Genomic DNA, 12,836 nt, shown 5'->3' with positions numbered 1-12,836 from the left:
GGTCCAAATGCCACCAATGCCCAGAAACGCATGACTTCGAGCGAGTCATTTAACCTTTATGGGTCTTGATTTTCTTAGCAGTAAAATGAGAATAGACTCAAGTATTTTTAAAATCCTTTTAAACTTTCTTAATTATATGATTTTACTTCATTTCATATAATTGAGGAGGCCTATTAAAAATGTTGTAGTTCAAAATTATTAACTAAATTACATCATAAAAGCCTTGATAAATTCAGTTTTTAAAATCATCAGTGAGCATCTAGTCTCTATGAGTAGACAGTATATGTAATGATATTCAAGGAAATATGTACCAGAATCTTAAGTTCCTTGTGGGGTTTACCACTGGAATCATGTAATGAATCCTTTGTAAACTAGTTTTTTTATGAAGCAAGAAATTCTTCCATTTAATTGTTTCTATTTAAGTGAAATTTCGTATTATTTCATTTATTTTAAATCCTAGGAGGTAAGGCCTATATTTAGAACTTTTGGAGTATGTTGACCTGATTTGAAGCCTTGGCTCTGCTACTTAACAGTAGTATAACCATCAACAAATTAACAAATTATTTACGCATAGTGGTGCTCCCTTATCTATAAAGGATATCTTCCAAGATCCCCAGTAGATGCGTGAGAACCACGGATAGTACCTAATTGTTTATATACTATGATTTCTTCCTATGCAAACATACCTATGATAAAGTTTAATTTATAAATTAGGTAGAGTTGTATAACAACAATAATAAAATGTAACAAGTATAAAAATGGTAAAAGTTTTATGCATGTGGTACACTCTCTCTCAAAATATCTTATTGTACTGTACTCACTTTTTTTATGATGATGTGAGATGATCACATGCCTACATGATGAGATGATGTGAGGTGAATGACGTGGTCACTGTGGCATAGCTTTTAGGCTGCTCTTCTGTTTCAGGACCAAAGTAGACCATGGTAACTAAAACTACAGAAAGTGAAACCATAGATAAGGGAAGACTCCTGTATTAAATCTGTTTCTTCTTACCAGGAAGGATTAATAATAATAACTTCATGAGATGTTGTAAGCATTGAGTTAAATAATAAATATAAAGAACCACAAGTGTATATTATTATTGATACTGTTTGTTATTATTAAACATCCTTATCATTAGTGTTATTTTCTCTATCCGAGTGAAGATCTTTTATAGAACAAAGACTGTGTGCCAAAATTTGTGACTAGTTAAACAAATCCTAATAGAATGTAATTAGCATGGTAGAAAATATGAAAATAATATCAACCCCAAAATGTATAGATTTATTTTTCCTGATATTAAAGTTTTAAGAAATGTAACAATTATGGTCTTGTTTATACCCAAAACCATCATCTGGTAATCCCAGGATTGATAAAAATTTTTTAAAAGTTAGAAATCTGACTTAACAAAAGACAAACACTGATGACTAAAGAGCTAAATTTAGGAAAAGGACACTCATTTTGAAAGACAACTTGATATTGATCGAGATTATCTGTATTTTTAAGTGATGAATAGAAACTAAAAGACTTGTCAACTGTTCTGATATTCTAAGATAAACAACAAAAAGTAAAATTTTGAAGAAAATGGTTTCCAGGGCTAAAACATGATGCCTTTAATGAGATTTAGAAATTCAGAAATCAAAGTCCAGAGTATAACCATTTGGGGACCTAAAAAAAAGCAAGAATTCCAGACTCACAATTGAAGATAATGCTAATTAGTCACATATTTTCAGTGTTCCAAATTCATTTTTTACATAACTTTTGACAGTGTTGACTACTTCTGCCTTTTTAAAACTTACCTTGTGCATTCTGGAATTTTGGTCTTAGTCAGCTTTCTAATTTCATACCTATTCAGTTTCAGTTTTCTTTCCTACCTCTCCTTGGTATTTTTTTTTAATTTTTTTAAATGTTTATTTTTGAGAGAGAGAGAGGGAGAGACAGAGAGACAGAGTGTGAATGGGGGAGGGGCAGAGAGAGAGGGAGACACAGAATCCGAAACAGGTTCCAGGCCCTGAGCTGTCAGCACAGAGCCCAATGCGAGGCTTGAATTTATCAGCCATGAGATCATGACCTGAGTTGAAGTGGGATGCTTAACCAATTGAGCCATCCAGGCCTCCCTCTCCTTAGTATTTTTAAAGAATTATATTGTTGATCTTTTTTCTTCTCTTTGAAATTAGTTTCATTCTTAGGATTTTATCACTGATGATTCCTAAAATTGCCCAATCTAAACTTTATTTCTTTTAGTCCTTCAGTAAATACTTCTCTGAACCAGAAGGCACAGATAGGTTCTACACTTCCTCAGAGTTTACAGTCTTTTGGAGATACAGAAAGAAAAATGAGCCGTGATTATATTTAAGTTCTATGAAAGTAAAGTATAAAATCCTATAAAGGCACATAAGTGGCACCTGGATGGCTCAGTCAGTTAAATGTCCAATTCTTGATTTCAGCTCAGGTCATGATCTCATGGTTTGTGGGTTTGAAACCCACATCAGGCTTTGAGCTGCCAGAGCGGAGCCTACTTGGAATTCTCTCTCTCCCTGTCTCTCTCTGTCCCTGTCTCTCACTCTCTCAAAAATAAATAAACATTAAAAAAAAATTTACGCATATAACGAGCCCTTACCTCCCCTGTATGCTAAGACATTCAGGGAGGAAGGAAGGAGTGGCCCAGAGGTGACAAAAAAAAGAAATGGTTGTTATAGTTGGGAGATCTGTTATACTGAGCAAATAAATACTTTCAGAAAAAAAAAAAAAAAAAAAAAAAAAAGATATTGAAGACAATGAAAGCCTGGTTTCCCACTGTTAGAGAAAACATTTGAACATAAAAACGAAGAAGATTAAATATAATCCTGAGGTTTTACATTGGAATTGGAGCTGTTGACTTGGTGTTGGAGAATATGAATTTATGGTATGTGTGTACCACATACACACAGATATGGAGTTAGAGATGTATATATGTGTGCATATAAATGTGTGTACATACACACATAGATTTTTGAGTGCAGCATCTACTGGCAGAGCCAAAGGGCAATGTACCAAAGTTACAACGAGCACTCTGAGATCTCAGATCTTGATGTCTACATGTTGTCCTCCACTAGAAGGAATCAGGGCCCTGGGCCCTTTGAAGTAAGGTCTGATTTCAGAGCTAGGCTAGAAAAAATATGAGATGAACTTGAACCATCTTGTGCCAGGAAGAAAATGCTCAAAATATGATGAGGTTGTGTCAAAAGATCACCAGAGCCATCTTGAATATTTGAACACTGGGCAAATCTTGAATATTAAAATAAGTGATGATAGTAATAGATTACAACCATTGAGTAAAATAGGAAGAAAAAGAAAAGAAAGAAAGAAAGAAAGAAAGAAAGAAAGAAAGAAAGAAAGAGAAAGAAAGAAAAGAAAGAAAGAGCTGTTCCTTACAGTATATGCCAATTAAACAGCATAGAAAGAATGATAGACATGGAATATCTCCATTTGGCAACTATCCTAGTACTTAGGAGTTGTCAGTGGATGCTGGTGGGTTGATAAACTATTGATGATGAATGGGATGCTGACAATCTTGGAATAGGTCTAACATTAAAATTAATCAGTTACAAAGAGTAAAAGTAATGACCTTATGGTGTACAAACCTGGGAGACACAAGATTAGATGAGAAAGGTTAACATCCCAGTAATGGGATGAGTAAGCATGATGTGCCTCTGATGAGTTTCACTGAGAAGAGCACAGCATCATTGCTGCAGTATTCCTTTTAAGAAAATAGGACCAAAGTCTGGAGCATGAAGAGGCATCAGAAGATCATCCCATAGAATTTAAGATCCATTCTCTAGAACTGTTAACACGACAGAGACTAAGGAATAATTCTTGCTTGGGAGAGGGTGAAGAAATATTACAGTTAAATGCAACATGTGGTCCATGAGATCCTGGCCACAGAAAGTAAAAAGGAACATTCCTGAGACAAATGGCAAAATTTGATTGAGATCTGTAGCTTGGATGGTAGTGTTATATCAATGTGGATTTCCTGTCTTGGAAAGTTGTGTTATGGTTATGTACAGGAATGTCCTTGTTTAGAGAACTATACTCAGCAGTACTTAGAGGTGATGAGGCATAATGTCTGTAGCTTGCTCTCACACAGTTCTGAAAAAGAGTGAGGATAACAAGTGTATAAAGAGAAAGAGAAAGGGTAATGGGGCAGATGTGGGGAAATGTTAACAGTTGGGCAATTGGTGTCAGAATATATGGGAATCCTTTGTACTGTTTCTGTAAACTTGAAAATTAAAAAAAATACATATATGTTATCTTAAAGCAAATGGAGAACTTATACCAGAATGGGGTTAAATGGAAGAATTTTGTTAGGAAGTGATCCCTAAACTGAGATCTGAAATATGTCAGCAAGGGGCACCCTTTATTGAGCTTCTTGAGAAGAGAGATTGTTTCATTTTAGTTTACTTTTGTTTTGTTTTTAATGGTTGGCATTTAGGTATTATTGATTAAATGCATGAATTGAAAAAAACTGAAGGAAGTTTTCTATGGCTGGAAATTAGCAAGTGTGGTAGTGGCAAGAAATTAGGCTAGTAAGGTAAGCAGAGAACAGGGCATATAGTAGCATATATATTCGGTACGCTTGTAAGAAAATAAATGGAAAGAATTTCAAAAATGGCTTAAGAAATGGCAGCTCTCTACTGTATCCCAAGTGATAACAATTAAGAAAACAGTTCTGATCAGATTTTTTTTTTTGATGTTGAATTTCTTTTGAAATTTTTAACTAATTAGACAAGATTTATTCTGCTCTAGGTTAAATTAGTGGACCTTTATAGAAATTCTTGCCAATTATCAGGCTTACATGTACATATGAATGAATACATGTATACTTCATAGGATCAGAAAATTTGAATCAGGTACGGTTTGGCCCAGCTCTAAGTGCTGCCCAGACAACTGTTAGAAACTTTTGATTCAGTATATAACCAGTAGCACACCTTTCATAAAATAAACCCTGTCTGTTAATCTCTCCACCTTTTTCAGTTCTAGTTTTCTTTTTTCCATTCGGCCAAATTGTTTGAACTTAACTATAGAGTATTATTTTTCTAAATAGTTTCTTAGGGAAAATGTACCCCCCCAAAAATTCATTGGCCCCTTGGTATTTTAGTCCTGCTGCTATTATAATTTCAAATGAGTAAAATAATCTGTAGAATGTAGAGAGATTACATTCAAGAAGCAAAATCAGTTATTTTCGTACCGTTAGTAAATTAATTTTGGGGAAAGGCATAATACTTCTCAGGAAGAAATAGGGCAATTTTTGCCTAGATATTTGTTCCCAAGAAGTACTTACTTTATTTACCACAAAATTGGGCAAGGTAGAATCTTTTTAGAACTAAGAGCTTATATAGGGATATAGGGCTATAAAATTTATAAATTAATGTGAAATATAAGAAATCTTGCAAAATACTCAAATGTATTCTGTAATTATAGTAATTTAAAAAGAGAATTGTTAAAGTGTGTATTTTATAATTATTTACAACATTTCTTTTTGTTTTCTTTTACAAAATATGCTAGGCACTTGGTGGTGTCCCAGGAAGTCAGCCATTACTTCCAAGTGGAATGGACCCAACTCGACAACAAGGTGATTACTTTAAAGTAAAAAAGTGAAATTGACAAGCAGAATCTCAAAGGAAATCCTTTATTTTTTAAGGACAGTCTTATTTGTATATATGTTCTATAATTATCCCAGTTGCATTTTTGCAGGTAACATGGCCAAATGACTTGTATTTTCAGCTTACTCTCACAATTATGCATGATAGTGAGGGTAGTAATAATGAAAGAAATAGTAATTAAATATCCAAAATCCATATTTTAATTAATAACTTCTAAAACCTTTTATATAACTTCTAACAAATGGAAATTTAAATGATTACATCACATATTATATCTTCTGCCTTTTTCAGATAGGTTAGTCCATCTGAAAGATGAGCAGGAGGAAAGAAAATGCTAAGCAACAGTAGCTTGATTATTTTAACAAATTAATAATTTGGTCCTTCCAACAGAGATGTTTAGGTACCACAGATAGGTATGGCTCTAATACACTGTTCCAAGGTAAAAGAAGCAAATCATATGAGAGATGTATTTCAGTACAGACTAGGAAGAAGAATTTAATCTCAGTGAATGGAGAGTGTAGGCAAGTAGCAGTAAGAGGCAAAAAAGTAGCCATGGAAGCCAAGATGAGATGATGTCAATAACCCAGTCCCTTACTAAGTAAGATTTAATGTCAAGCAGAGAAGAGGCTACTGGCTCCTGGTTTAGCACTCATGCTCATTACTTTGCTAGTATCTTCATACCTTTTTTTTTTTTTTTAAAGGACATCCAAATATGGGTGGACCAATGCAGAGAATGACTCCTCCAAGAGGAATGGTGCCCTTAGGACCACAGGTAAATAATCAGCACAAAAAGCTAGATGCTGAGTTTTTTGCCTTCATCTTCTATAAACAAACTATATCATTTGCTGGCTTTTATTATATGCATTAAAGGCTTGATATAACGTAATTATTAGGTTCTTGAGGAACAGAATATCTGTGACATGTCCAAAATGATGTGACAACAAACCATATTTTAAGAGTGCTATCACATATGCCTTTAGTACATTTGAAAAAATATGTAGAAATACAATAAAGTAATTATTATAAAAAATAACTATTAATTACCTTTTTGTTAACTTTGCTGAGGAAATATAAAAATATTGTAATCATTATTGTAAAAGATAAGCATATAAGTTAAATAAAATGCAATTGAGCTAAGCTATTAAATAGAATAAGCAGCATAAAATATATTTCTAGAAGTCTTTTAAAGAATGCCATTGGCAATTTATTATATTCATATTCATAGAATATGAACATAATAGCTATTTAGAAATAAACATTAAAATGGGTGTTAGTGAACAAGCGTAATCCTATCAGTGTATATCAGATGTTAGCCTTCTTCTCTATCAAAATTTCCCAGAAGTACACAATATGAGTTTGAATCTGTCCTACCTGTTGGTGACATATATTTTTTTAAAATATGGTGTTATAGAATAGCAGTTATTTTTGGTAAAACATCCTTTTGTCTCTCTTAGGAAAACTGCATGAAGTAGAAATTAATGTTATAATGTTATGTTTCAAGGAAGCTAGCCCTAAATCCAGAATTTTAAATTTCTATCTGATGGGTCAGAGGTTAGTATGTCATAATACTGGCTAAAAGAGTGAATTAATTTATTTTCTTTATTCTTTCCAAGAATAGCTTTATAAGTGACAGTTTTAGGAACTTGTTTTATGTATCTACTTTTTAAAAATTAATATTTTGTTGTGTGCCCAAAGGAGTCAGAAAATCAAGAATCTAACACTGAGATAGTATGAGTTAGACCTAGGAGTTTCCAACCAACATTATAATTATATAGGTATATACACAGACACACACACACACACTCATATATATATACACATACAATTATATATATATGTATAAATATATATTTACATATATAAACACACATATATACATACAATTATATATATATAAACACATAGTTATATATATACATGTATATATATATAAAATTATATATATATAAGTGTATTGAAACACAAAGACCATATAACCAAAATTTTCAAAGATACTATATTTCATTAAAAAAATAAAACCTAATATGTAAATATTTGACACCCCCAGAGTCAGAAAGAAATAATTTATTTAGTCTCATTTATTTCCTAGTATTTTCTTAAGATCTTATAAAACTGATTTAGATATTTAAATCATTTTCCCCTATGTCTATTCATGTTAGGGTTGATGATGTATGTGATCAACCATCAGAAACTATTAATATCAATTAGAATTCATAAAATCTACAGGATATTTCATTGACTCAATATATATTTTAGTTATTAATGAACTAAGCCAGTTTGACTATACAGAACTTGAAGGATTTTCCCCCCAAAATTTCATAATAGGTACTTTTTTTTTTAATGTCTATTTATTTTTGAGAGAGAGACATAGAGAACAAGTAGGGGAGGGACAGAGAGAAGGAGACACAGAATCCGAAGCAGTTTCCAGGCTATGCACTGTCAGCACAAAACCTGACAAGGGGTTCAAACTCATGAAGCATGAGATCATGACCTAAGCTGAAGTCGGACACTAAACCAACTGAGCCACCCAGGCGCCCCTAGATACATTTTAAATATACATAAAAATGTGGTGCCTGTAATTTAGTTACCGTTCTTCATTCAGTTCACTGATCTTTAAACTTTTGTCCTCCCAAACCAATATTTTCAATACTTTTAAAAACTAGAGTCTGATTTAAAGGTCAGTTTTGCAGTGTTTGAAAGATAAAACAATGGTTACTTAAGTTATATGCGCACTTAGATCTCATTTGGAAATGCAGAAATAGGAAGCATACTGGTCTTTATGTTTTATAAATACCTAGCTGTTTATGTGTTTTGTGTTATAAGTAAATTATAATAAAAAAGTAAATGAGTAGATTTCTGGTATGTAATCTCTTATTGATGAGTTTTAATACCCGTTTATCATGTAAGTGTGAATTTTTTCTTTGTATTTTCAGAATCAGAGTAGTTTATTTCTGCCATTTGGATTAATATCCTTGCTATTTATATCTTCATAGTTTGAGGTAGATAAAATGTTTTGCTTTGAATTTACTTCAGAAACAAGAACTACCTACATTAACGTCTTTAAATCACAGTATATGGAGTGTCAGTGGTTAAAGGAAATTATTTATACATGCCATTACTTGAATGAAAAGGAATCCTATTAATATGAGTGGCAGAATAGGTAAAATGTGAGGTAACATAATTTGGGATGAAGGATTCTTTTGAGATATTAATCTATAACACGTGACATATGAAACATAGGCATTATAAACTATGAGGTTTGTAAAAGTTATCTGTGTTTCTTGAAAGATAATGAGAAAAACAATTCTCATAGCAGGTATTTAACCATACAGATGCTACCCAAGAACAGAATGCATCTGCTTTTTTCTAGTTGAATTATGGAAATAGTCTCTGTAATATTGTTTCTAGTCTTTTACACAAACATAAAATACAACTCTTTTTTTTATTGTAGATCTCATTTCCATAATATTTTGAGCTTAAGACAAGTATAATGGAGAAGGACAGTAGTTATCTGTTAGAACAATTGAATTCCTAAAACAAAGCAATATATATAATCTTTTTTTTTTTAATTTTTGTTTTCAACGTTTATTTATTTTTTTTGGGACAGAGAGAGACAGAGCATGAACGGGGGAGAGGCAGAGAGAGAGGGAGACACAGAATCGGAAACAGGCTCCAGGCTCTGAGCCATCAGCCCAGAGCCTGACACGGGGCTCGAACTCACGGACCGCGAGACCGTGACCTGGCTGAAGTCGGACGCTTAACCGACTGTGCCACCCAGGTGCCCCTATAATCTAAGGATTCTTAGATAAGGCTGATTTAGGCAGATCACACCTACATTATAGTAAACATGTGCTTAATGTTTATCACATGAATGAAGAAATAACATCAGCTCTAAATCTTGACATATTTTTCCCACCCCTTTACCTATTCTATTTTTTTAATTTTTTTATTTTTTTAGTGTTTTATTTTTATTTCTGAGATAGAAGGAGAGACAGAGCATGAACAGGGGAGGAGCAGAGAGACAGGGAGACAGAATCAGAAGCAGGCTCCAGGCTCCGAGCTGTCAGCACACAGCCCGATGCGGGGCTTGAACTCACAAGGCCTGAGATCATGACCTGAGCTGAAGTCAGATGCTTAACCGACTGAGTCACCCAGGCCCCCCCCCACCCCGCCTTTACCTATTTTAAATTTAAGTTCAGGGATAATATATACAGTTATCTATTTAATCAAGAAAAATATGTTAATACCATATCTGAAGACATTTTTCTACTTGCTTTTGTAATAAGATATACTTAGCTTGTCTGTGTTCTTATGCTCACCAGGTTCCATATGACTAACAGAAAAATTTGCCAAGACTATATAGTTAGTTCTAGTTCCTCCAGAAATCTGAAGGATAAATGAGTTGTATACAGGTGGGAACATATCATGATTTCCAAATCAAATACCTGGCTGGAGTGGAGAAATAGTGAGATGGGAATACATAGTAAGTTGTCATGTAAAGAGAGGTAACTTTTTCTTTATTTTCAAATTTAAGATAGGAGGTAGAATTCAGTTCAGTAAAGGGAAGAACTTTCTAGAAAGTAAACTACCCAATCATGGAGAAACTCTTTATAAACTTTCCAAGCAGAATCTGAACAGCCATTTTGTCAGGAACATTGCATTGGGAAAGAGATTAAACCAGATGGAATTGTATAGCTGCCATCCGCTTTAAAATTCAGTGATTCTAAATTAGCTCTTACCATTCTGCCTTTGTTGATACCACTTGAAAAGCCAGTTGTTATTCTTTCTTATCTTCCTGTTTTCTTTTGCTTCAGATTATTCACAAAATGAAAATATTTTGTAAATCTATCAAATTATGTATTGGATAATTTCTTACTCATTTCCTGTGATACTTGAGCACTGGATATACCAAGATGAATAAAACAGATTCTACCTTCAAGGTACTTATTGTTTACTAGGAGACACAAATACATAAAGAAAAACTATCATATAGTAGGAAAAAAATCTAGAAAAGAAATATGCATACTCTGTCAGGGAATCATTACACAAACAAGCATATAATTCTGTTACAGTTGAGGGCTCAAGAGAAGCTGATGAGAAGAGGGCTCATGTAAGTTGGTCCCTTATTAATGGCGACAAGCAAGAGCAGCTACAGTGTTTGAGCATGTGGTGTCATGCTTTTAATGCACCGAGCACTATGATAGCTGTTTTAGATGATCTTGTTTTGTCTTCCAACAAGCTTTTAGGAGACATGATAAGGAAATTAAGGCTGAGTTGACAATTGGGACAAGTATTGGCCCATGATCACACATATAGAAAGAGGGGCAGAGGAAATGGGACAGTGGCAACCAATATCTTTCTATATCCAGAGCGATAAAGAAAACTAATGTTTCCCTTGATAAAATGAAATACATCCTCTAAGACCAAAAATGAAGGGATACTTTTCTTTTGAAGCATTTCTATTATACTTTACCATCCAGATTTTATTTCCAATGGCTAACTTTCTTCTCAGACTTCTTGCTAATATTGCTGGTGCCACTGCCATGCTTGGTCCAGAGGTTTAGGGAGATTACTATCATTTTAACTAATGACTCAAGTATGGATAGAAACCCTTCTGTCCCATAGCACATACAATTGGGATGTTTAAGTAAGATTTCTTGAAATTAAAAGGTAATAAACAATGAGAAGAACATGTAACTAGGTCATTTATACACTGTGGTTTACTCTCTGGAGTTAACAGTCTCATTGAGTATTTCCTTGTCATCTTAGGTACCTACTACACAAAAGGCCATGCTAGGAGTTACCATGAGTGTAAAAGAGTATTGCGTGTTTCTGAACTACAAGAAATCCAGTAGGCTGGAGGGTATAGTTGGGAGTAGGGGAAAAAGGTGAAGATAATAGGAAATGAATACAGGAAATACAGGCTAGGGCTGATCTGCAAATACCATGATAGAGCCATGCTAAGGAATAAACATTTGATAGGCAGTGTGGGTCATCATGGCTCTTAAGTGACATAAATAGGAATGAGTTTTAATTTTTTTTAATGTTTATTTATTTTTGAGAGAAAGAGCGCATGCATGTGAGCAGGTGGGAGGTGGGGGGGCGGGTTGGGCAGAGAGAGGGAGACACAGAATCTGAAGCAGGCTCCAGACTCTGAGCTGTCAGTACAGAGCCCGACGCGGGGCTTGAACTCACAGACCACGAGATCATGACCTGAGCTGAAGTTGGACGCTTAACTAACTGAACCACCCAGGCACCCTTAGAAGCATAGTTCTGGAGGCAGCATGAAGAATAAATTGGGAGAGGGGAAAGGCTAAGTCAGAGAGACCAATGAAGACAGTGCATTAGTCTCAGTAAATGACAAAGATTAGTGATATGAAGGAAAGCACTATTTCAAGAACTATTTCACAGGTGGAATCAATACACTTTGGTAACTGACTGGATTCGGGAATTGAAATAAAAGGAAGAGACATAATTGAGCTCCCAGAGGTTCTTAGCCTAGACTTTTGTACAGCAGGTGATGCCACAGAACTGACTGAAGAAACAGTGGGAAGAATGCAGTTGTGAGAAGAGAACATTGAGTTTACTTTTAGATATGTTGAACATGAAGTGGTATCCAGTTAGAAACAGTCCAAATGAAGTTCGATATAGGAGTTTTCAGGAGTTTAGGAGAGATATCATGACAAAATTTAACACATTTGGGATTCCTAAATCATTGTTGAACTAATGGTACCAGATAAAATTACCTATAAGTGTGTATTTATTTAAAGGAATGCTACGGCTAGAACTTGGAGAAAAGCAACTTTTAAAGAGTGCAAAATAAAAGGAGCCAGCAAAGGAAATTGAAAAAGAGTAGTCAGAAAGGTTGTAGATAAAGTGCTGTGAGAAAGCCAAGCATGAAAGCAGTTGATAGTGTCAAAATATATTAATGTAAGAATGTTAAAATAAATCTTTTGGCCCTAATGGAAACTAAAGTAAGCTAATATGATATGCATGTTAAAACATTAAAATGTTTTTCTCCTTTGAATATACATAAGAGAAATTGACAGAAGCCTATTGAGTGATATGATTCATGTATTCATACCTTAGTTTTCATATATTGTTGTACATGTTTGTATTAGTGCATTTCTCTATAGGATGTATTATTTTGTAAGCAGAAATAGTTTGCATTCAACTTTCTTGTTGGGTTCACCA

The 12,836-nt window shown here is 33.9% G+C and overlaps 1 protein-coding gene across 4 annotated transcripts in view; it reads left to right on the top strand.

Moving 5' to 3' along the window:
• The window catches only part of SSBP2 (single stranded DNA binding protein 2), a 323,509-nt gene that overhangs the window by 253,868 nt on the left and 56,805 nt on the right, over positions 1–12,836 (top strand). For all 4 annotated transcript variants that reach the window (XM_047861083.1, XM_047861074.1, XM_047861088.1 and 1 more), the window contains 2 exons: positions 5,545–5,611; positions 6,344–6,414. In XM_047861083.1, coding sequence (XP_047717039.1) covers positions 5,545–5,611; positions 6,344–6,414 — 138 coding nt within the window. The remainder of the gene's footprint in view (positions 1–5,544; positions 5,612–6,343; positions 6,415–12,836) is intronic.

Source organism: Prionailurus viverrinus, chromosome A1, assembly GCF_022837055.1.
Source record: "Prionailurus viverrinus isolate Anna chromosome A1, UM_Priviv_1.0, whole genome shotgun sequence".
NCBI lineage: Eukaryota > Metazoa > Chordata > Mammalia > Carnivora > Felidae > Prionailurus > Prionailurus viverrinus.
This window is presented reverse-complemented; position numbering and strand designations above follow the sequence as displayed.